We start from the raw sequence: 26327 nt of genomic DNA, 5'->3' as shown, positions 1-26327 counted from the left end.
TGAAAGTGTCATCTTTGGCTGAAACCTTAAACTGGTGGCCTGTGTGCCCTCTCTAGTGGATGTAAAGGTCAATGCTATAGCATTACTTCAAAGAGGAGCAGAGGAGAACTACCGTAGCCACTACTTCTCCTTCAACCATCAACCCAAAAAAGGAGAGAGATGGGCGTTGGGAAACTGCTGTTTTTGGGAGCTTGCTGTGTATCCTACAATCGTGACTGTAGCTCCAAAGATGTAAAATGATTTACAATGTCCTGAGTCGGTGCAATAAAATAAAGCTTGTAGTCCTAATGTAGGTTAAATGGTTCATCTAAAGACTGCAGCTCTGGCAGTGCTGCATCACACTGTCAGCATGGATTACATGCCGATATCTTTACAGTAGTATTTGAAGTGGCAATCTTCCAACTCAAAGGGAGTCAGCTATATACAGCCAACATATCAATATTCTAGTGACCCATTAATTTAAATTGTAAGTCTTCTAACTACATTTTCTTCCCAATTCAGTTACTTGACATTCTACTCTTCTGTGTGCAACAACTGAGGCAAATCTACCATACCTTCAGTGTCTTCACTGCCACAGTGAGGTTGTATTTTTTCCACACTCCCTCGTACACCTCACCATACTGTCCTCCACCCAGCTTGTGTTTCATTGTAATGTCCGTTCGCTCAATCTCCCATTTGTCATAATTTGGGGAGACTCCATAAATTGTAGGCTTGTTACGTTTGGGAGCTGGGTAGTGTAGGGTGGTGATAAGTCCATCAGCCACTGTTGAGTGGTGGTGAACGAGCTCTGCCAAGGTGTTGAAGCGACTCTCTGAAGATACGTATAGCTGCAAAAACAAGGAGGGAAAGTGTTAACAGTACTCAAATCCACACTGGAAAATTCAGTCCTGTTTGAGAAAGGTCATAGTAAATCTAAATCCAGACATCTCAATGTTTTCTGACTCTCAAGTCCATTCTAGTCCCAAATTAAAACAAAGAACTGTGGATGTTAGAGATCTGGGGGAAAAAAAACTCAGAAATCGCTGGAGGAACTCAGCAGGTCTGGCAGCATCTGTGGAAAGAAAGCAGAGTTAACGTTTTGAGTCTGGTGGCACACTGCTTTCTTGCCATAGATGCTGCCAGGCCTGCAAAGTTTCTTTAGCAATTTCTGTTTTTTGTCCATTTTAGTTCTACCTTCTTCCAAAGCATTGCTCTGGGGACATGCATTCAAATCCCACCACGGTCACAGGTGAAATTTAAACTGAATTAATACAAATCTGGAATTGAAAGCTTGCATTCATACCAGTGACCAATCATTGTTGTAAAGCCATCTGATTCTTGACTTCCTTTAGGAGGAAATAGGATCAGACCTACATGTGACTCCAGATCCACAGCAATGTGGTTAACTCTCAACTGCCTAGCAAGACACACAGTTCAAGGGCAGCAAATATCCATATTCTACCTAAAACAAACAGAACAGAAAGGACTGGTACCGTTGCAAGAACAAAGTAACTAGTATTAAAAAGCACAAGGTTTGATAAAGACATGAAATCTTTGATTTGAAGAGGACCTGATCCAGGAGAAAATATAACAGAAACAGTTGCAAGTGGTCACTGTTATGATCCCAGATTGTGTTACTACAGACAAGTCAGATTCCAGAATGACACTTGGTTCTTTTATTATTTAATCATGGGCTGAGGTTGTTGCTGGCTACACCAGCATTTATTGCTCATCTCTAATTGCCTAGAGGGCAGTTAAAAGTCAAACACTTTGGTGTGGATGTGGAGACACATGCAGGCCAGACCAGGTAAGGATGGCAGTTTCCTTCCCTAAAAGGACATTAGGGAATCAGATGGGTTTTTCTGACAATTGACAATGACTCGTGGTCATCATTAGACCAATTCCAGATTTTTTTTTCAGATGAATTCATATTCCACCACCTGCCATGGTGGGACTCAAACCCAGGTCCCCAGAATGTTACCTGGGTCTCTGGATTAACAGTCCAACAATAACTTCACAAGGCTTTCACCTCCCCTTACAGAGGGACATTAAATATATTATATATTATATAGAATGCTTGATAGATCATACCTTTCTCTATAACTAAAGGTCGAAATTTTTGATTGAAACATGAGACTGCAGATTGGGTTTTAACAATAAATCAGAAGAAAAATAAAACAAACTGAACTATCTAAACATTACACATTTGAAAGATTTCAAAACACATAGCAAAACAAAATCACAACTACTCCCCAACATCACCACCTTACAGTGATTCAAAATCCAGAAAAAGATTTTTTCCTTGTCCAATCTGTAGGTCTGTCCTTACCCTGTGAGCTGCCAAGTCTTTTGCGTGAATCCTCACATAACTGAGATCTTGGACATTCTCAGTTTTGAATAACAATGCAAGTTTCACCGAGGTAACACTTCCTTAACTGCTCCCAACAAATTTCTTTCTAGGACAGACTATACTTTCATGTGACTTGTCAGTTTTCTTCAACCTGCACCCAAAAGCATTTCAACTAAATTTAAAAAAAAAACTTGCTCATCCTAAACTCTACTAAACTAACGCCTTAATGTTTTCTCCTATGAACCCCACAATATAAACCAACTTTCATTAACACTACAGAAGGCCCCACTGTCCTGTTCCTTAACGTGTACTGGTTTAAAATCAGGGTTCTGGGAAGACTGACCTAATTAATTTTTAAATCCCTTCACAAAAATAGACAAACATTCACATTTTACTAGAATAAAAACAAAACACTGCTGATTCTGTGAATCTGAAATAAAAAAAAAGAAAATGTTGGAGAAATTCAGTAGATCTGACAGCATATGTAGAGAGAGGGAAAAAGAAGTTAACATTTCAACTCCAATATGACTTCTTCAGTTCACAAGAGTCACCCTGGATTTGAAACACTAACTCAGTTTCTCTCTCCACAGATACTATGTTTGACTTGCTGAGTTTTTCTCCACATGCTCAGAGTGTGAAATCCAAACTCCATAAAAAAATCTTAAATAAAAACCGAAAGAACTGCGGATGCTGTGAATCAGGAATAAAAACAAAGTTGCTGGAAAAGCTCAGCAGGTCTGGCAGCATCTGTGAAGGAAAAAAGAGTTAACATTTTGGGTCTGGTGACCCTTCCTCAGAACTGCTGCCAGACCTGCTGAGCTTTTCCAGCAACTTTGTTTTTATTCTGTAAAAATATTAATATATAAAAATTACAGACCTTTTATCACACTCTAAACGTAATAAAATCAGGATGCAGGTCTTCCTAAAACATCTTGAAAAGATTACTGGGTCCCTTATTGCATTGTTGTTTGCATGAGTATGCTGTGCACAAATTGGGTGCTGTGCTTTCTATATTACAACAGTGACTAGACTTGCAAAGGCTTTCACTGATAGTAATGTACTTTTGGGATGTCCTGAAGTTCAGATGCAGTGCATTTCTCGATCTTTCTTCAAATTCCAAAGAAACAGCAAGGGATAAACATGCTGATGCCATTATTCGCCGGCTCAAACACTGAAAGTAAGTTGGCTTGGTAGATGATTGAGTTTTTTTTAAAGCACTGAGTGGTACAAGAGTGGTACAAGAGTGGTACAAGGGGCAGCACGGTGGCTCAGTGGTTAGCACTGGATCTGGGTTCAATTCCACTCTTGGGCGACTATCTGTGTGGAGTTTGCACATTCTCCCTGTGTCTGCGTGGGTTTCCTCCGGGTGCTCCGATTTCCTCCCACAGTCCAAAGATGTGCAGGTTAGGTGGATTGGCCATACTAAATTGCCCCATAGTGTCCAGGGATGTGTAGCTTAGGTGGGTTATAGGGGGATGGGTCTGGGTGGGATGCTCCAAGTGTCGGTATGGACTTGTTGGGTCGAAGGGCCTGTTTCCACACTGTAGGGATTCTATGATTCTATTCTAAAAATGAGCTTTCAGACGATAATGCTGCTCTTCACACACTAGCCCCAACAGTTTGTTACTTCTGTGTCCAGTAGTCACAGTGGTATAAACCTTGTTGGTCATTTTAGATCGAAGTGGCAGGTCTTAACAGAACTGGTAAACGGGCCAACTATAACACCAACAGACACAAGCTTTTCTGTAACCTTCACTGAGATGTCTATCAAAAATGTTAGGGGCCAAGACTGTGCACGTGGGGAATGGGGGACTCACAAAGCAAGGAAAGAGCTTAGTTATGTGGGTATGCACACTAGTGATACATCAGCTACACCACAAATAAAATTTCATTAGTTTTACAAAATAGGCTAGTACTTATTTTGCAACTTGCATACCTGGTAAGTGCTTTATATGCATTAAATTACTGTAAAATGCATTTAGCCATATGTATATAGCAAGAAACCAAATACTGTATTGAGATGAATAATAAGGAACATGCAATAAAACGCAAGAACTCAGTGCTCTAGTTCAAAGAGCATCATGGGATCTCTAATATATACCTGAAGCAGATGAAGATACAGAGCGTCAATTTATTGCCTCATTTGAAGAATGGCACTTCTGACAATGTAGCAGGGTACTAAACTATCAACCTTGATGACTTACACAAGTCCTGGCAGGAGGGGGTTTGAAACAAGTACAAATTACTGAGCTAAGCAAACACAAAATCATTCCAGGATGCATTTTACTGGAATTCTGGTGAAATACTAGAAATGAAAGCAAAGCTCAAAAAAAAGATTAAAGTTCTGACAGAGTGAACCAGGAGACATAAACAATTTTCACTCTTGCCCACAAGAGATTAGTAAAACGTAATGTCACCTCCTACAAGCAATGTAATTTCCTGTAAAGACAATAACACAATCAGCAAGGAGTCCCATCAACTACACTGACAGTCTAATGCTCCTGCTTGGAACCGCAACTATTTGAATACTAAACTTACTGTGTGAGTCAGTGTAATTGCTTTTGTTCCAAACCAGTGTCGAGTTCAGGTCAGACGGTGCTTTATACTGGAAGCAGTTTTTATATTAAATGTTTTGAGGCCATGTACTCGAGTGTGACCTTGTTACGGCTTTTTTTTTGGCCTCAAACAACTTATATTTATAAAGACAGTTTTACAGCACTGAAAAGCACTCAAGACACTTTGAAGTTTGTGGAATAAACATAAACCAAGCCAAAGGACAGAGTGGTAGGGTTGACTCAAAGCTCAAAGACATGATTTGTTTAGTAAGGTCTTAAAACAGGGGTGGGAGGTAGAAAAACTAAGGGATTTGGTAAAGGAATTCCACAGAATAGGCTGTGGAAAGAGCAGCAAAGAGCGCAAGACAACACACACCAGATGTGAGCATTAGTACACCATATGGCCCAATGAGCTTACCCTGTCATTTCATTTGACCATGGCTGACCTTGGGTTTTAACTCCACTTTCCCACCTGCTCCCCATATCCCTCAATTCCCTGAGAGGCCAAAAAGGCATCTGTCCCAGTCGTAAAGAAGCAGCCACAACCCTCTGAGGTACAAAATAGGCTAGCTCCAAAGATTCACAATTCTTGAGTGTGGAAATATGCCCTCAATTCACTCCGAACTGACAATCACTTATCCTGAAACTTTGTTCCTGTGTTCTAGGATCATTATCCAGATGAAACACCCTTTCAGTGTTGACGTCCTTCACAATCTTGCAAATTTCACTGAAATCACCTCTTGTTCTTCTGAACTCCAGTGAACACATACTGAGTAAACTGGATCAGCATTGAACAATCCTCACATCCCAGAGACTAATTTAATGAACAATTGCTTCCAGTGCAAGTATATCTTCCTGAAATACAGACCAAAATGGCGCACAGTATTCCAGTATGGTCTTATCAAAGTCCTGTACAATTGGAAGACGATTTTTAAAAAAAAAAATCCTGTACTCCAATCCTCTTGCAATTAAGGCCCACGTGACATTGTGCTTGCAGTACCTACATGCTTTTTCATGAGCAAACCAAAGTCTCTCTGAACAGCATTTATAAGTTTCATGCCTTCTAAAAGATATCTACTCCTACAAGCAAGTGAATAATATCTCACTTTCTCACATTTATGTTCCATCTGCTGTCTTGCTGCCCACTCACATTCTGTATTTCTTTGCAGCCTGCGTCCTCCTCATGACTTTCACTTCCATCTAGTTTTATATTGTCAGCAAACCTAGATACAGCACTTTCCGTCTCTTTGCTCAAGTTACTAATATAGATTCTAAATAGTTGAGATTCCAGCACGGATCCTTACAGCACTCCACTAGTTACCGCTTGCCAACTTGAAAATTCCCCATTTATGTCTATAATTTGTGTCAGTTGGTTAAGTAAACCCCTATAGATCATCCCCAAACTCAAAAAGCCTATCTCGCCTATTAACTTTTTTTTTAAGGTGGTACCTAACTGAATAACATTTGGATATCAAAATATATCGCAACTGCTAAATATCCCTTTTTTTCACCCTACAACTTACATCTTCAAAGAACTCTACATTTGCCAAACATAATTTCCCTTTTGTAATCTCACTTTGTCTGGTCAGCCTTTGATTTTCTAAATGCAACGTGAAGAAGACTTCTCTAACCATACATTCCAGCACAACTGAGGGTGTGGATGCAGAAATAGGTGGACTGAAAGATAAAGGCCTAATGAAGATTTCAACAGCAAATGATTGAGGTTGGAACAGATGTAGTTCATGCTGATGTTACGATCCTGGACCAGACTGCGACATTTAAGTGGCAAGGGACCAGTAACGTTTCTTTAAACAAAAAGATTAACTGTGAGGTCCAAAGCTCTTACAAAAGGGAATAAAGTCACAATATTCCAAGGTTTCAAAGAATAAACTTTACAAAACAAAGTTAGAACACTATCCACAATATATGTACAACTTATATTCTAGTATCTAGAATCGATCTAAGGTATATATTGGTAAGATACACACTGTTTTTGAAAACCCTATAGAGCATATCAAATAGCAAACATGGTCAAGACAGATCCCACTGATTTCTCAGAAAACCCCAGACATTACAAAGGATTCCAATTTCTTCTCTTTCAAAGACCAATTCTGAAACTCCTCGAAAAGCCAGTCACAAACTGACTCAGAGACTGCTCATGATCTGATACCTCACCCTCCTTTCCTGGGACTATACTTCCTGGATTCTTGAAACAGCAGAACAGTGGATACTCAAAGGGATAAAGCCTGTTTCCTCACCGACAGCTGGCTTCACCAAGCTGATACTGCTCCTGCATTCTTTGGACTCTCGAGCTTCTTAGCTGCACTAAGCAAATACTGCTTGTGGGCTTCCTTCATCCTTACTCTCAGCTGCACTGAACTATTAATGGCACATGGCCACTTTCATGCTGCCACAAATCCCAAAAGTTTTCCTGAGCCCTAACTCTTAGCTATACCTTCAAACATCTTCTGAATCTTCTAACAATAATGGAGCCTTATCTCCCCGTTCCCAGTGGCTGACTGACCAGGAGGCTGAAGGCAGCAACTTCATCCTCTTGCTGCCTCCATTCAACTGTCTAAAATTGACTATTCGGTAGTAACAGAGGAGCAGGATTTGGTCATTCAACCTGCTCCATTATAGATCATAGTCTGGGGACATGGCTTTGAGGTAGACGATCATATCCCTTGATGCCACTAATTATTAGAAATCAATCCAATCTCTGTATTGAATTACTTAATGACCTGACTTCCACAGTTCTCTGGAATACAGAATTCCAAAGATTTACCACTGTCAGGGGAAACATCCTTTTTGCATCTACCCTTTCTATCACTAAGAATTTTGTAAGTTTCAATGAGGTTGCCTCCTGTTCTTCTAAACTCTAGAGAATACAGGCCCAGTCTCCTCAACCTCTCCTCATCCCAGGAATTCATCTGATGAATGTCCATTGTACTTCATCTATGCAAAGTACATCCTTCCTTATGCAAGGGGCCCAGACCTGCACATAATACTCCATAATGCTGTCCAGAATGATTAACTGTGGGAGAATGGGACTCAGAATGGGGGGTCAGATAGGGGTCAATTATTTTGGTCTGAGAGGAGGACAAATATCTTCCGAGGATTGTTAGCCTTTGGGGTTATCTATCCAGAAACGGTGGATGCTCCACCATTGAATATATTTAAGACTGGGATAGACAGATTTCAGGGAATCGTCTGGGCATATATGGTATAGGGCATGAATAGAAAGAACTAGATTCAAGGCTAAAGACCAGCCACAACTGTATGAAATGGCAGAGCAGGCTCAAGAAGTCAAATGGTTTAGTCCAGTTCCTATTTTTGTAGTGTGGAACTAGTTAATCAGTTGGGGATACAGGCAGGTGAAATGGTGTAGGAAGAGGTGACTTTTGCTACAGAGGTGGATGTAGGCAGTTGTGATCCCTTCGCACCTGTCTCTTCACATTTAAGGTGAAAGAAACAATGATAATGAGGACAGATTATACAACAATAATGCAATGCACAGACTGAGAAGTCAGGTTCAGTTGAGGTATTTGAGAATAAACTGGATTGTCGCCTGATTAGAATATGCAGGGCTATCAGATGGTGGCAGTTTGTTGCCAAGACAATTTCTCCTTTAGAGAGTCAGCAGAGATATGACGGACCAAATGGTATCTTCGTGTGCCTTCTCTCAACCACACAATGGAAAGGGGTATTAATCAAGTTGGAATTTGAGTTAATATCTCTGGATCATTTGTTCTGGATTAATAGTCTAGCAACATAATTGCTACCTTGTCATACCCTCAAGAGCCGTTGCTGTTTAAAATTACCATAAATCAGATCATGTCTACCTTACATAACGATTTGGTATTTCTACTTAAATGGGAATGTATTAAGTCTTACTGCAAAACCAACGCTCGAGGGCTCAACTACAGTGTGAATCAAACACTTAAAACAAACGTGTATAGATACAGCAGATTCTGATGATTCACTTGAGAAGTGGCCCACATGATCAGTATTCATGGCTGATCATTGCAATCTCTCATTTACGTTACTACGAGGCACTGTTAACATCGGTTTCACCTCTCTTCCGAATCTCCTCCTCAAAAAAATGATGCTTTACTCCCTAATCTTAATTTTCTTTGTTTTATTCACAAAATGGCACTGTGAGCAGAGCTGCTCGCGCTCCTGGTTAGCTGTTTTATTGAACAGCTGAGCCAAGTCTACTTCAACGCCACAATGGAGTTATGTGAGAAAGCCTCAGGTTACATTCCAGACTGAGACCACATTCAGCAGTTATGCTGCGATCTTTGTGCTGATGCCCAACTTAAAGCAATTTGTGGACACACAGCTGACATGCGCCAATAATCAGTCAGGATGCTGGTTACATTTTTCGTCTTTACCCAGCTGAGCTTCAAAAGTGAAAAAGAAAGTCTGAGAGCGTCTGAGAGCATGGTGAGCAAGCTGCGTACAACGTGTTATAATAAAGAGATAAAAGAAGTGAGAGGCAACGGAGGGAAGGAGCTGAAATAAAAAGACTAAGATGAAGAACGTGCAATTGTATAGCAACTTTCAAAACCTTAGGATGTCCCAAGCACTTACAGGCCATGGAGAACTTTAAAATCTGGCTTCTGCTGCAATGTTTAAGGGTCCTGACTCATTATGAAATGCTCATAGCCAACAGCAGGTGTCCGGCTTTGGGAAGTGAAACTATAGCAATTGCCACATTAAGCATAACGCTGTTGAAGTATGTGCGGTACATTCTTTCAAATACCAACAGAAACTGGAGAGGAGAATATTTAGAACTCGGTTACTCACTTACTAGAATTCTTTTAAAGGAGCCCTTGGCTAGATTGTATATTGAAATGGGTTAATTGATTTAAATATACACTGCTGTCTTCATCAGGTTGCCAATCACCATCTCTAGCCATACATTTTCTTCTTTTAAAAGTACGTTTTACTTAATTTTCTGTATTTTAATGTGACTGTTTTTATCTTCTTTATCCAACTGAAAAGAACAGCTTTGCAAACTAGACAACACAAAGGCAAAGGAAAGCAGCATACAGTCAAAATTAAGTGGTCATCCCAGCAACAATAAGCAGTATCATTAAAACAAACACGTTCGTAATAATAATGAAACAATGTTCATTTCAATTTGTATAATTTTCTCAAGAGCAATTTTTAAAATAAATCTCAATGTTTAACTGGAGTGAGCTATTAAACAATAAATACATTTTGAAATGTGCCTAAAGATGATGCATATCCTTGGCAGTGGGTGGTGATTTGAAATAAATTAATTTGCTCTTTTAAATTGTATTGATGGCACTCAAATGGTATGCTGTAAAATTGTCTCAAAACGGTAGCAAGGAACAGTTCTAAAGACAACAAAATGCAACAGCTCACAAGAACCGGAAAGGAAAATAAATTAATAATTAAGATATTTCTCTTTATTACAGATTAACCACAATCTTACTGAATGGTAGAACAAGCTGGCAGGACTCAATGGCATTTCACTGCCCTGAAGTTAATGAATTAAAAATGGTCTCTCAGACTCTGTAACAGCTAATAAGGGTTAGAACAGATAGCTTTACTCTTAATGTGGCCATTGTTGCAGCTTTGAATACCAGAGATACTGATAAGTTGTTCTCACTTATTAAGCATAGCTCAGCAGTTATATAACAAACCTGTCTGAAGTAAGTTGTCAGTCCTGAAAGCAGGATCAACTGATTCACATCCCCATCTACTCTCATAACTGGTTACTGGAGATGCTCCACTGGAATACTTCAGTACTGAACGGAAACTCTATTTACTTTTGCCTGAACAATATTTAATGACTCTCCCACCAGAACCCTAGCTACGGGGTCTAGAACCAGAGGACACAATCTCAGAATAAAGGGCAAGCCATTTTGGATCCAGATGAGAAAGAATCTCTTCACTCAGAGGATGATAAATCTCTGGAATGCTCAACTTCTGAGGATGGTGGAAGCTCAGTCAATGGATCGGGGATCAGCTAACTAACAGACGACAAAGAACTGGGATAAGGCGAACATTTTCAGACAACAACCTGTAACTGGTGCAGTGCCACAGAGATCAGTGCTGGGACCAAATTTAGTTACAATACATATTAAAGAGTTGGATAAGGAAAGTGAATGCACTACAGCCAAGTTTGTGGATGACACAAAAATAGATCAGAAGGCAAGCGGTGAGGATGACAGAGCCCAAAGAGGGATACAGACAGGTTCAGCAAGTGGGCAAAATCTTGGCTGATGGAACATAATGCAGAAAAATGGGAGGGTGTGTGCTTTGACAGGAAGAACAGCAGGAGCCAAATATTATTTAAATGGAGAAAGATTGCAGAATTTTACAGCAAAGGGATTTGGTAGTCCTCGTACATAAATTTAAAAAATATAGCATACATGTTTAAGAGGCATAAGGGAAGACAAATTGAATGTTGGCTTTGGTTCAAATGGGAATGTAGTATAATAGGGAAATCATGCTAAAAGTAGATAAGGCAGTAGTCAGACCACGATGAACAATTCTGAGCCCCTTATCTAAGGAATGATTATACTGCCATTGGAGGCAGTTCAGACAAGGTTCACGAGACGGATCCTGTGTATGGAGGCACTTCATATGAGGAGAAGTTGTGTAGGTTGGGCCTGTACTCGTTAAAATTTAGGAGAATGAAACACAACCTTATTGAAATATACAAGAATCTTGAGGGTTTTGATAGATGAAGAAGGGTTATTTCCCTTGTGGGATAGTCTAGGACCAAAGGGAATAATGCCAGAATAAGATGTTGCCCTTTTAAGGCAGAGATGAGCAGGAAAATTTCTCCTTGTGTGGTGGAGGAGTGTTACTTTCAGACTGGAGGCCTATGACCAGCAGTGTGCCATAAGGATCGGTGCTGGGTCCACTGCTTTTCGTCATTTATATAAATGACTTGGATGCGAACATAGGAGATATGGTTAATAAGTTTGCAGATGACACCAAAATTGGAGATGCAGTGGAGAGTGAAGGAGGTTACCTCACAGTATAACAGGACCTTGATCAAATGGGCCAATGGGCCAAGGACTGGCAGACGGAATTTAATTTAGATAAATGTGAGGTGCTACATTTTGGAAAGGCAAATCAAGGCAGGAATCATACACTTAATGGTAAAGTCCTGGGGAGTGTTGCTAAACAAAGAGACCTTGGAATGCAGATTCACAGTTCCTTGAAAGTGGAGTTGCAGGTAGACAGGATAGTGAAGAAGGCGTTTGGTACGCTTGCCTTTATTGGTCAGTGCACTGAGTTGGGAGGTCTCATTGCAGCTGTACAAGACATTGGTTAGGCCACTTTTGGAATACTGCATGCAATTCTTGTCTCCCTGCTATAGGAAAGATGTTGCGAAACTTGAAAGGGTCCAGAAAAGATTTACAAGCATGTTGCCAGGGTTGGAGCGTTTGAGCTATAGGGATAGGTTGAATAGGCTGAATCTATTTTCCCTGGACCGGAGGCTGAGGGGTGACCTTGTAGAGGTTTATAAAATCATGACGGGCATGGATCAGGTGAATAGCCAAGGTCTTTTCCCCCCAGAGTGGGGCAGTCCAAAACTAGAGGGCATAGGTTTAAAGTGAGGGAGAAAAGATTTAAAAGGGGCCTCAGGCGGTGGTGTGTATGGAACGGGTTGCCACAGAACGTGGAGGAGACTGGTATAATTACAACATTTAAAATTCCTCTGGATAAGTACATGAATAGGAAGGGTTTAAGAGGGATACGGGCCAAATGCTAGCAAATGAGACTAGACTAATTTAGGATATCTTGTCAGCATGGATGAGTGAGACTGAAGGGTCTGTTTCCATGCTGTACAACTCTGACTCTCAAAGGGACTCTGTGGTACTCTATTAGAAAGGGGTGTCAAAGCTGAGTTATTAAGTATGTTCAAGGCTAAATAGACAGACTTTTAATCAGTAAGGAAAGTGGATTGTGGATTATGAAGCAGCCATGATCTTATTGAATGGCACAGCAGATTCGATGGGCTGAACAGCCTGCGTCTGCTCCGACATTTTATGCTGTTAAGTAAATTCAACAGAGACACTGATCCATTTCTGATTAGATATGACATCAAGGGATATGCAGCTAGAATACAGTACTGAGGTTAAAGGCCAGTCATGATCTACAATGATGGAGTAGATTTGAGGGGTTGAATGAGCTATTCCTGTTCTTATGTACTTCATTACACAATTTTAACCTTGAATTAAAAGAATTTAAAATGCAACCATTTTATCAAACTTCACACAACAGATAGAAACAAAATGTAAAGAAGATATACTGAATGTGCATTGAAACTGGGTCAGATCACTGCTGGATTAATTACTGCGTATCTTTCAGGTTGCATTGTTATATTTAAAGAAAAAGACACTGGGATGGTATAAAACATATTTGCGAGGATGATGCTTGTATCTATCAAAAAATGACTGACTGGCTCTTTACTCTTGAAGAAAAAAGGCTGAAGGCTGAACCAAAGATAATCTGCAAATTTATGAAAGCTTTTGATCAAATGAATATTGAAATAATGTTTTCTCTTGTAAGAAGGAGCAAAGCTAGAGGCCATCGCTGTAAGACTCACCAAGAAATCCTGTAGAGAGTTCAGTAGAAACTTCTTCGGTGACAGTGAGGTATTAACGTGGAACTCTATTCAAGTGATTGCATTGCATTTAAGTAAAGCTAGATAAGCATATGAGGGAGAACGGAAAACAGGATTATGTTGATATTTACATGATAAAGAGGAGGCTTGTGTGGAACTTAAGCGCTGTTTTGATGCTGTGCATGCTTTAAAATCTTAACGCATTTTTCGGAGTCAGAGGGTCTCAGAAACTTCCCCACAAGTACAGCTGGAAATGTAACATTAAAATGCAACCTACACCAAAATTTCATTCCTAGGTCCATTTTAAACTCAAATTTCCTAGCAAACTGATTAAACTACATAGTGGTAGTGGACTAGTAATCCAAATCCCAGGCTAATGTTCTGGGGACATAGGTTTGAATCCGAACATGACAGATGGTGAACACGGAATACAATTTTTTTTTAAAAACTAAGGCTAGCCTGTTGGTGACCGTGGGCGTCATAAAACCCCCCATTGGTCAACTAATGTCGTTTATGGAAGGAAATCTGTTGTCCTTAACCAGTTTGGCCTACATATGACTCCAGACTCATGCAGTCATTTAAGGGAGGTGACGGCCCAGTGGTATTATCACTGGACGGTTAATCCAGAGAACCAGGTAATTTTCTGGCAACCCGAGTTCAAATCCTGCCATGTGGAATTTGAATTCAATAAAACTCTGGAATTAAGAGCCTAATGATGACCATGAATTCATTGCAAGAAAAAGCCATCTGGTTCACTAGAGTCCGTTAGAGAAGGAAACTACCATCTTTACCTGGTCTAGCCTACATGTGACTCCAGACCCTTAGCAATGTGGTTGACTCCCAACCGCACTAGGAAATGACTACTTAGTTCAATGACAAGGGATGGACAACAAATACTGGCATAGCCAGCACTGCCCACATCCCATGAACGTGCAGACCCCACCATTTATTCCTTTCAGTATGTTTACTGTGGTTTAAAATCATTCAAATATCATTCAGGTACATTAGATCTACATGCTTAAGAACGGACAATTAGGAGAATTGTTTTTCCTGTTTCAAATGTTTTGCACGGGGGAAATGTGGGAAGAATGTCTAATTGGTAACAACCTGGAACTAGCTGTTTTCAAGGGCGGTGGAAGTGGAAATGGTGGATGGTTTCAAAAGGAAATTGAATGAGTGTTTGAGGCTAATAAACTTGCAGGACCATGGGGAGAGTGTGGAGCTACAGGTCTGACTGAATTGCCATTCAGTGAGCTGATGTATATTCAATGAGCTGAATGATCTACTTTGTTACTGTAATGACTCTGGCTCTAGATTTGAGGGAGACAGGCATAGAAGAATGGGATAAAATGAAAAAGGAAGGAATGGTACGAGCCTCACATTGAGAACAAACCTGTTGGGGAGAATCAGACTGGGCTGGGGTAAAAGCTATACATTTCTCAAATATGGAGCAAATATGGTATTCTATGATATACTAAGTAGGGATAATGAAAAGAACACGGTAAATGAAGAGAGATAACAAGGTGTAGAGCTGAATGAACACAGCAGGCCAAGCAGCATCAGAGGAGCAGGAAGGCTGACGTTTCGGGCCTAGACCCTTCTTCAGAAATGAAATTCCACAATAGTGATGCCTGTGAATTTTCCCACAAGGTTACCATCTGAAACAGCGGAATCAAAACCAATAAATTAGCTCTTTGTGAGCCTGACCTTCAGCTTGTGGAATGTTTTAAGAAGAAGGAAAGAAATGGCAAGAATGTAAATATCGGTCTCTTGGTATTTTTTTGGGGGAGGGGGCGGGCGGTGTGGAGAGAAGAAAATTTTAAGAAAACCACCCTTTGCTATGAAAGGTATATTGTGGAGTCAGGATCTACACACATGGAGTCTTGGATACTATTCCAGTGTGAACCAGTTCTCAGTCCCCTGACAACTCCCCTGCCCGCAGAGAATTTTATCAGACATTCCTCTCCCAAAAATAGTTGGGATCAAGCAATTTCAGAACCAGTAGTCAGCTAATCTTGGGTCTCTGCAAGTGCTGACGGTTGAAAGGAATGCTTCTTTTAACATTTCTATGCTGCTGATATCCTGGTAAAACAATTGACTGTGTTGATTGCACTGCTGTAAGCAAATTCTCTGCACCTCCCAACATTCTCTTGAAATACCAAGTCTCCTCCTAATCCTAGAGACTACTGCCATAGATAATGTTCTGCGAACCTGAGTTCGAATCCCACTGTGGCAGATGGTGGAAGATGAATTCAAATAATAATCTGGAATCAAGAGTTCACTGATGACCATGAAACTATTGCCAATTGTTAGAAAAACCCCTCTGGTTCACAAATGTCCTTTAGGGAAGGAAATCTGCCACTCTTACCTGGTCTGGCCTACACATAACTCCAGACCCACAGCAATGTGGTTGACTCTTCACCGCCCTCTGGGCAATTCATACTGGTCTAGCCAGCGATGCACGCATACCATGAATAGATGGATTATAAAAAGAGACCCCCATATAACATTTTACTTTCAAAATTCTGATGAAATGTCCAACTACACCACAGTGCCACTTAATTTTATTAGTGTCTCCATTTACTGATAACGAATTGAATGAATTCACTGAACTAGGAGGCAAATACTGGACATTCTTAGCTTTCAAGCCTTTATCACCCAAGTTCAGATCCCTGACTTAGAACTCAAATTGGATGCATAAACTTATCACCTCATTTTTAAGTGGTTCTGATGAAAGCTGGAACAATAACTGCAGCTCCAATAAAAAAAACTAAAATAACTGCAGATACTGGAAATCGGAAACACAAACATGAATTGCTGGAAAAACTCAGCTGGTCCAGTAGCATTAGTGGAGAGAAAGCAGGGTTAAAGTTCTGGATTCAGAACTGATTGTAGCTAGGAAAAGGTTGGTATATATGCTAAAGGTGAAGTGGGGCAGGGGGAGAGAATGATGGGTGGAGAGAGAGCTGGGGGTGGGGTAGAAGAGCACAAGTGAGAGATCGTGCGTGAGCAAGAGAGAGCAAGCGCATGAGAGAGTGCATGGGGGTGGGAGGAAGAGAGTGAGTGAGTGCGTGTGGGTGGGGGGGTGGGATGTGGGGTTGGTGGTGTGTGTGAGCAACAGTTGAGTAGACTTAGAATGGTAAAGGTCAACTTGGGAGAATCAATAGCTGCTAATGGAGGCCATTACTGGCTGACAATGGGTTGTCTGTGGTAGCAGCCCACATGATGACAAGGTCTGGTGCGAGGGGGTTGAGGTAACGACATGGGAGACAGCACTCAGGCCAAAAAATTATTGAATTTGATACGGAGTCTTGAAACTACAAGGCACTCAAGTGGTGTAGGAGGTGCTGTTCTTCCAGCTTGTGCGGAGCTTCCCTGCAGCACTGTAGCGAGCCTGAGACAGAGATGCTGGCCCTCTTGGCACTACAGCGAAAACATTGCATATTGATAGGTTTGGTGAGTGAGCAAAGACGTGGTAAATGGAGTAAAATGTGGAAAAAATATGTTCTACACACTGAAAACACTGTTTTAAGCTCATTAGTTACCTCCCAAAGAAAGAATGCAAAAAACAGTGACAGCCCCACGCTAATATAGGTTTCGGGCCTAGACCCTTCATCAGGCCCGAAACGGCAGTCTTTTTGCTCCTATGATGCTGCTTGGCCTGCTGTGTTCATCCAGCTCTACACCTTGTTGTCTCAGATTCTCCAGCATCTGCAGTTCCTACTATCTCTTATTTGAAGGTGCACGATTTTGATAAAGTCACCTCTTACTCTTCTAAACTCCAATGGATAGAAGCCAAGCCTGACCAACTTCTTCTCATGAGATAACCTGTCAATTCAGACAATCAGTCTAGTAAACCTTTTCTGAACTGCCTCCAATGCATTTATATGCTTTCTTAAATAAGGTGACCAGCAATGTGCACAGTACACCTGATGAAGCCTCACCAACGTCCTGTGTAAATGAAGTATAATCTCCTTACTTTTATATTTAATTCCTCTTGTAACAAATTATAACATTCTATTAACTTCCTTCATTACTTGCTGTACCTACATATTAACCTTTTGCAATTCATGCAGGAGGACACCCAGATCCTGCTGCATCTCAGAACTTGCAATCTTTCATCACTTATATCATTTTGCAATTTTTCTGTCAAAATGGACAACTGCACGTTTTCCCCACATTATACTTCACTTGTTACATCTTTGCACACTCATTAACACATCAATCTTTTGTAATGCTCTCTCGCTCTCTTTGCAACTTACTTTTTGATCTTTGTGTTGTCAGCAAGTTTGGCAATCACACAATCAGTTTTTTCATTTAAGTCATGTAAATATGTCATATAAACAGTTCAGGTTCCAGCACTGATCCCTGTGGCATACCACTGGTGTATCTTGCCAACCTAAAATAGATCCATTTACACAAATTCTCTGTTCCTGTTAGCCAGCCAATTCTCTATTGATGCCAATATGCTACCCACTACACCATGAGCTTAGGGCTCTTGTGGTATAGTACTCGTGTCCCTACCTCTGGGCCAGAAGGTCTGGGTTCAATTCCCACTTACCCCAGCCATGCGTCATAACACATCTGAACAGGTTGATTCAAAATAACCACACCACAAGATTTTATTTTCCACAAAAACCTTTGAGGTGGCACCGTGTCAAATGCCTTCTGGAAATCTAAGTAGAGTACATCCAGCAGGTTCCTCTTTATCCACCGCATGTCTTACCTCCTCAAAGAACTCTAACTGATTGATCATTTCACTTTCACCCAGCTGTGCTGACACTGCACAATTACATTGAACTTATCCAAATACTGCTTTAACTTATTTAATAATAGCTTCTAACATTTCCCTGTGACAGATGTTAAGCTAACTGCCTCAATTTCCTGCTTTCTGTCTCACTCCCTTCCTAAATAAGAGTCACATTCACTACCTTGCAATCTAATAAAACAACCCCAAACCAAGGGAGTTTTGGAAAATTAAAACTAATTGTCTCACTTGCCACTTATTTTAAAATCGTGAAATAAAGTCCACCAGGATCTAAACAATTGTCAGCTCACAACTCGAGCTGTTTATTCAGCGTCACTTCTCTTGTGATTGTGACTTATACAAGTTCCTCCCTCCTGTTCATGTCCTGATTTTTCATAGCTTCTGAGAAGTTCCTTATATCCTCTATAATTAAGACAGATGCAAAATACCCCCTCAATTCAACTGCTATGTGCTTACTTTCCATCACTGATTCTCCAGTCTCACTTTCTTAGGACCAAAGTTCACTTTGTTAACTCTTTTCTTCTTAAAATATTTATAGAAACTCTTACTATCTGTTTTTGTCTTTCTGGCTAGCTTTCTTTCATATTCTACAATTTTTAAAGTTATTCTTGTTGTTTCTATTCAATCTTCTTCAGCTGTCTTTGCGCAATCATATGATTTATCTTTATGTTTGACACTATCTTTAACATTTCTAGTTAAACCATTGATAAGTGTGTCAATCCCTTGGAAATTTCATACTCACTGGACTTTTATCTATGCAGTATATTCAGAAATGGCTCCTCAATCTAACATTAATCTCAATTAACCTGTCTTTTAACCTAACTTGGCAATGCACTTAACTAGCTGTGCTTTAAGGCCTTCATAATTGCCCATATGTAATTTGGAAAAAATGCCTCACATCTATTCTTCCCTCCCTAAAATTTCAATCATTTTACGGTCACCTTCAGTACAAGATCATTCATTAATCCTATCTCATTGCATCATACCAGTTCAATTATGGCCGAACCTGCTCTTGGCTCAGCTCCAGAATGTGCTGTTCTAGAAAATACTTTGAGCTCATCTCGGCTACCTTTGTCCATCTGACTTTCTAGTCGATGAACATCTCCCATGATTATCCCTTTCTGACATTATTTCTTCCATTATGGCCCACCCGATAATGCAATTACTGCCACTCCCACAAATGATTTCTCGCCTTTATCATTTCTCACTTCTGTCTAAACTATTTCTATAATTTGGTTTCCTGAATTTAGGTAATCTCCCTCTATTGTGTTAACACCTTCATTAACAAACAGAGCCACCTGTCCAGTTTTCCAACTTTCCTGTCATTCCTAAATGCCCTTTACCCTTCAAGATTCTGGTTCTAGTCTAAGTCATTTTGCAGCCATGTCTCTGTAATAGCTACCAGATTGTAAGAAGTAATTTTATTTTCACTGAGTTCATACATTTTATTATGAATGCTACAGCTCATTTAGAAACAGAGTCTTTAGTTTTAACCTGTTACTCTTTGTAAATTCTAGTCTTATCTGTTGGTTGTCTCTTGGATTCATACTCTCTACCCCTTCCTGCTTATCATTTCTATATTACTACCTTCCTATTTAGCCATAATTCTATTCTTTGATTCACCACATCTTCCCAAATTTGATCGCTTGCCCTCATATTCAGTTTGAAATACTCTCTACTTCCCAAATTATATAGTCGATAAGAACACCGCACCAGCCCCAGCACAGTTCAAGATAAGACCATCCCATTGGTACAGATCCCAATTTCCCTAGTACTGATGTCAGGGCCCCACAAACTAACATCCTGAATATTGCTGACACCCTAGCTAGACTCTGCAGGGTGCTTCTCATTAGTGTCAAAATGCAAGTATCCACCCACATAAATATGTTGACTATGATAAGTTGTTGAGGTTTTTGTTTGCTCTGGTTAAAATTCTCAATTCCTTTTTTAAACAGTGTTTGGTGTGTAGCTTGACAATGCTGTGAACTGTTTTACTAAAAAGGCACTAAAAACAAAGGAACTGTGGATGCTGGAGATTTGAAACAAAAAGGGAAATTGCTGGTGGAACTCAGGTTTTGCAGCACCTGTGGGAGAAAACAGAGTTAATGTTTTGAGTCCAATGACTCTTCATCACAATTCCTGTTTTTGTTACTTAAAAGGCAACCACATACAAAATTGTGAATATACAAAGTATTTAGAACATAAGAACTAGGAGCAAGAGTAGGCCATCTGGCCCCTCGAACCTGCCCTGCCATTTAATAAGATCATGGCTGATCTTTTTGAGACTCAGCTCCACTTACCCGCCCACTCACCATAACCCTTAATTCCTATAAGAACATAAGATTTCATTTTATAATACAAACCAGAGCAGGACTAATACAGTTAATGGTAAGGCCCTGTGGAGTGTTGTCAAACAGAGACACCTTGGGGTGCAGGTACACAGTTCCTTGAAAGTGGCATCACAGGTAGACAGGGTGGTGGAGGCGGCATTTGACATGCTTCCCTTCATTTGTCAGAGCATGGAGTACAGGAGTTGGGACATAACGTAGTGGCCGTACAAGTCTTTGGTAAGGCCACATTGGATTACTGTGTACAATTCTCGTCACCCTTCTATAGGAACGATGTTACGAAACTGGAAAAAGTGCAAACAAGATTTACAAGGACATTACTGAGACTGGAAAGTTTGGCCATTCAGCCCATCAACCCTCACCTGTCATTCAGTAAGATCATAACTGATCCATTTGGTTTTGAATTCCAATTGCCATTTACTCCAGATAACGATTCCTTAGCCCCAACAAGAATTTACCTACCTCTGCCTTAAAATTAATCAATGACACGTTTCTGCTATCTTCTAAAGCTCAGCTCCAAAGTCACATAAGCCCTCTGCTGTCCTCCACCTCTAGGTGGTGGAGGTTATAGCTTTGAAAGGTGCTGTCTAAAGAATCAAGAGTTGTTGCTTGTAGAGAGCAGATGCTGGTACCATTGTGTGTCAGTTGTTGAGGGAATGAATGTTGTCGACATGAGATGGGGTGCCAATCAAACAATCTGCTTTATCTCGATGGTGTAGAGCTTCCTGAGTTGTTGGAGCTGCCATGAACTAGGCAAGTGGAGAATATTCTATCCTATTCTTGACTTGTACATTGTAGATGGTGGACTGGCTTTGAGGAATGTGGAGGTAAGTTACTTGCCACAGAATTCCTGGCTTCGGACCTGCTCTCGTAGCCATTGAACTGGTTGAGCCATATAAATACAGTTTCTGATCAATGGTAACCCTCAAGATTTTGACAGTTGGATTAACGGCTGTAGCATTAAATATCAAGGGATGATGGTCAGATTCTCTCTTCTTGTCGATAATCAGACCAAGATAATGGTAGTTTATTAACAATCTGTTCAGGTCTTGCTGCATAGTACAATTTTCAGCAAACATCTGAACCTCAAGCTTATGATGGAGTGAAGATAACTGATGAAGTAGCTGGGCATTACTCTGAGGAATTAAGAGTTATTGTGACACAATGGCAGGGCCTCTACATTTGAGCCAGGATGCTAGGTTTAAGGCCAACATGGTCCAGAGATGTGTAATAACTCCTCGTGCTCTCTCAAACCAACCCCCCGTTCACCCTCAACCTCCACCACCTCCCCACAGCCACCAGTGCATCACTCTCCCATAAGATTTTTCTCATATTCCCATATATTTTGTGAATCTGAAGATCCCAAAGGTGTCTGTGATTAGGATCCGTAATTTCCCTTTTCTTCCAATAAAATGACTTAAGTCACTAAGTCACTGAACTGAGCTGTTAATGTTATTCCTCTTTCCACAAATGCTGCCTGACCTGCTGACTATTTCCAGAATTTCTTGTTTTAGTTTTGCTGGGTTGGCTTGTGCTTATACAGAAGGTGATCTCACTCTAATAGTTTAAGGTGGCTTCAGCCTGACTCCCAGGAACGTTGTTGTGTGGGGAAGCAGAGATTATGTGTACATGGATTGATGGTCAAGCCTTTCAGCAGGATGCTAGTGTTGACTCATGTCCTTTTCTCTCACTCACTGACAACATTGCTCAGCTTTGCCTGTGTCAACTCATTTGCTGCTGAAATGCTATTACCTCTTGACTGCCTATTCTAATGCATTCTCGGCTGCTCTCCCAAATTTAAGCTTCAGTAAGCATGACATAACTTGAAACTCTGCTGTTTAAGTCATAACTCGCATCAAAAGTCCTGTTCCCCTTCTCACTGATCCAAAGTGGATCCCAACCAAGCAACATCTTAAATCAAGATTTCTCATGCCCATTTTCAAATCTTCAATGGCCTCACACTCTCTATCTCTGCAAGACACTCCAGCCCTACAACACTTCAAGATCTCCATGTTCTTCTAATTCTGGCCTCTGGGGCATTCCCAATTTTAATTGATCCTCCATTCGTGCCACTAGTAGTTGCTCAGGAAGTAAACTCAGGAATTCCCTCACTTTACTTCTTAGCATAGTCCTAAAAACATAAATAACAATATAATTCTATTTAAATAAAGAGAAATTCTTGCTGATGGGCATAGTACAAGGTAGACTAAATGCAGGATTTTCCTACCTGCCACAGTTGCCAGCTTCTCATTCAGGAGGTCATGGGTTCAGTACACGAAATGTGCACTCCTTATAGCGGGGGAGTGCTGCAGCAGCAGAGATAGCATCTGTCCTGCATCCACAGCTATCAAATACACCCAAGGTTTGTACACAAAGCTCTGACATCTCCACAAGGCAATTAATTTGCACTGTTTGAACTTGCACCAACCAAGCACAAGAAAATATTTCAAAAACATTATAATACAAGAGTAATCTACACGAATCATAACACTGGAGGGGAGTGATCAGGAAAGCTCTCGTTAACTGGACAGTTGGTCAATCTTTTCCCGCCATTGCTCAATATCAGATGGTCCTTTCTACGAAGTGTTGTGAGATGTTTCACTGCTTTAAAAGGCACTACTAAATAAATTAGTTGTTTTTGATTAGTTTGCATGAAGCCAATTTGAATGATTTAGATGCAAAACACTTCTTTTTTATTAAAATGTTATAGGCACTATAACCACTAATTTTTTGAAGTCTGAGGTTTCAGACTTAGAGAATTTCACAGACAGCTAACAATGCCCTAGTTTTTACTTCAATGAAAATTTCAGGACTCTCCTGCAATAGTTTAATGAAGGATTTTGGCATAACTTGTACAGTCATACAGCAACAATGAAGTCAGTTTTATTTCAATGTTAGGATTTCCTGCAGTATTTCCTTTCAGCAATTACAAAAAGATAATTTAGTTCTGGCACGTGCTGTTAGTCACATACATCATTTTTGGTTAGACAGAATCTGCATTTTAACTGTACAGATGCTAAAATATCACAAAGTATTGCCCAAAATTTGTACAATAGGAACTACATTTTAGAAGTACTCGATTAACCGTAAAGCACTTTGGCTCACCTGGCGACCATGAAAGGTACTACAGAAATACAAGACCCTTTTATTTCCCCAAAAGGTACACCAAGAAATTCTCATTGATGCAAGTCACAAGCCACACATTTCAACTCGAGAGTAATGTGGCTACAAACAAGTCAACACTTTCACCAACAGACTGAAAATTAATATTCCAATTTACTTAAGTGGGTGCTGCCTATTTTTGCGCAGGACTTTTCCAGTGATGTGTCGTCCAAATCTTTACAAAGCTACAAGAAAAAGTCTATCCAAGGGTGTGATTCAACATTCTATCTTGCAAACAGGAACCTCAATTTTATTCACATCTTGGTTCCAATTGCTATCTCTTATCTGTGATGGTGGTTCCTGAAGTATACTGAATGATAATGAAATATCTTCTTGGTCTCCTGATCAAACATCATCCCTCAAATCTGTGCAATTTATTTGTCCAACAGCAACTTTACAATTTTTGCTAACAGGGGTGCAATCTGATGATACTAATATTGAATCTGAAAACATGGCACTAGCAGTTGGTACAAGGGTGTATGACTTAATTCTTTATTGAAGGATAAAGGTGATATCAAGACATTTAATGCACTATACACAGATCACTTATTGCATGCAGAGATTGACATTTGGGATTTCCTGTTTACTGGTATATCAAAATAGAGGCAGAGATTCCACACACTCCCAGCAGATTCAACATTCCAAGTACAGTGTGAGGGACAAGGTTTAAAGGTGATATACGAGGCAAGTTTTTTTTTTTACACAGAGGGTGTTGGGTGCCTGGAACTCGCTGCCGGGGGAGGTAGTGAAAGCAGATACAATTGTGACTTTTAAAGGGCGTCTTGACAAATACATGAGTAGAATGGGAATAGAGGGATAGGATTCCCGGAAGGGTAGGGGGTTTTAATTGTGACGGGCAGTATGTCGGTGCAGGCTTGGACGGCCGAAGAGCCTGTTCCTATACTGTAATTTTCTTTGTTCTATCCAGGATTCTGAGGTCCAGACTTTTTCCCTCCACTTGCCAATTGCAACATGCATATATTGAAGGGTAGCCAGTGATAGAATAGGTTGAGTTTTCTTCCAGTAGCTAACAGTGTACTAAAGAGGCCAGGATCAAATTATTGATGTCATAACTCAATGTTCACTGGGTTCTGAACTAAGGTCACTGGATCCAAAATGTGAACTCTGCTTTCTCTTCACAGATGTTGCCAGACCTGTTGAGTTTCTCCAGCAATTTCTGTTTCAATGTTCACTGTGGGTGGTTTCCCAGCAAAACATTTCAATATTAAAAACATTAATAAAACAAAAATCATTATGGGGCAAGTGTGATCAAATTCAAACACTGCTCCCGACCAGCTCTTTTCTCCTTGAAAACACTCATTTCACCAATCTCATTTTAGCTCTGACAGTTTAGCTTGATGGATGCGTCATTCATATGACCATCTTAGGATCAGGGGGCCTGACAGGTCAGGACTGCTTGAGGCTGTCTTTGGTCTTTAGACAGACCTTAACATCCCCCTCTCAGCATCAAAGCAGCAGCGATGTGTCTTCCAGACACAGAGGCAAAGCATAGTTTTATACTCGGAATGCAGTCACTCCCGTTATCTTTCCTTCAGCTGTTCATGGGGTATAGGCATCTCTGGAAAGGCAGGTATTATGAGCCATACCTAACTGTCCTTGAAAAGGTGATGTACCACCAATCCCCACTGCTGCAGTCTCTGACGAAGGTACATCCACAGTGCTGCTAGATAGGGAGCTCCAGAGCTCTGACCCAGCAATGTTGAAGGAATGGCAGGAAAGCTCTATTCCAAGTAACAATTTCCCTTAAACTACAGGCAGCAAGAGCAGTAACCAATTCAAATTAGTAAACAGTGTTCTTTCACAATGTTTCAATGAAGCAAATGGTTGATTCTAGATCACGATACTTCTGAGAAACTTTATTAAAAAGCTGTGGCAGTAAGACTGAACTGAACTGAACACAAAGCAAACCTCAAAACTGAATTTCCATTCCAAAATATCACATGTTGAGATTGAGGGGGTAAAGGGTAAATTTCAACAAAGCAACATCTGAATCTGATTTGTCTGAGATTTGTTGCTCATTTTATTGTCCTTCTCACCTTCATTTCTATACATTCTATTTTGTTAAATAATGAAAAGTGGAATGATACCGTGGATTCTTCTAGAAACGCAACCATTTATTCTAAAGCTCTGGATACAAATAACCAGATATGTCAGAATTAAGATCAAATTTCTTTAAAACTATGCAATAATAACAATTTTACTTCCTGGATCTGACCATAACAAAGCTTACTTGCAAGAAAGACTTTTCCAAGCATGAATCAGATTTTCTTCCTGTCTAGGCATTTTGCCTATTTAGAACACTCCTAAATTAAACAGTTTATATCCAATACCAACTGTGACTAAAATAAAGTGATGATCAGGTTCAGTTTGCAAGTATTTGATTGGCCTGGTTATATTGTCTGGTACTGTAACTGAGCTTCAAGCACAGAAAAAAATATTATACAACAAGGCGTAGGGCTGGATGAACACAGCAGGCCAAGCAGCATCATAGGAGCAGGAAGGCTGATGTTTCGGGCCTAGACCCTCT

At 40.3% G+C, this 26327-nt stretch overlaps 1 protein-coding gene across 1 annotated transcript in view; it reads right to left on the bottom strand.

Annotated features, from left to right (window-relative positions):
• The window catches only part of LOC109930229 (tyrosine-protein kinase ABL1-like), a 43197-nt gene extending 23819 nt beyond the window's left edge, over window positions 1-19378 (bottom strand). Inside the window, exons 1-2 of the mRNA XM_048613410.1 lie at window positions 19256-19378; window positions 555-827 (exon numbers count right to left, since the gene is read on the bottom strand). Coding sequence (XP_048469367.1) covers window positions 555-827; window positions 19256-19378 — 396 coding nt within the window. The remainder of the gene's footprint in view (window positions 1-554; window positions 828-19255) is intronic.
• Window positions 19379-26327: the final 6949 nt, after the last annotated feature.

Source organism: Rhincodon typus, chromosome 28, assembly GCF_021869965.1.
Source record: "Rhincodon typus isolate 14 chromosome 28, sRhiTyp1.1, whole genome shotgun sequence".
Lineage (NCBI taxonomy): Eukaryota > Metazoa > Chordata > Chondrichthyes > Orectolobiformes > Rhincodontidae > Rhincodon > Rhincodon typus.
Note: the sequence above shows the minus strand (reverse complement) of the source record. Positions and strands in the feature narration are given on the sequence as shown.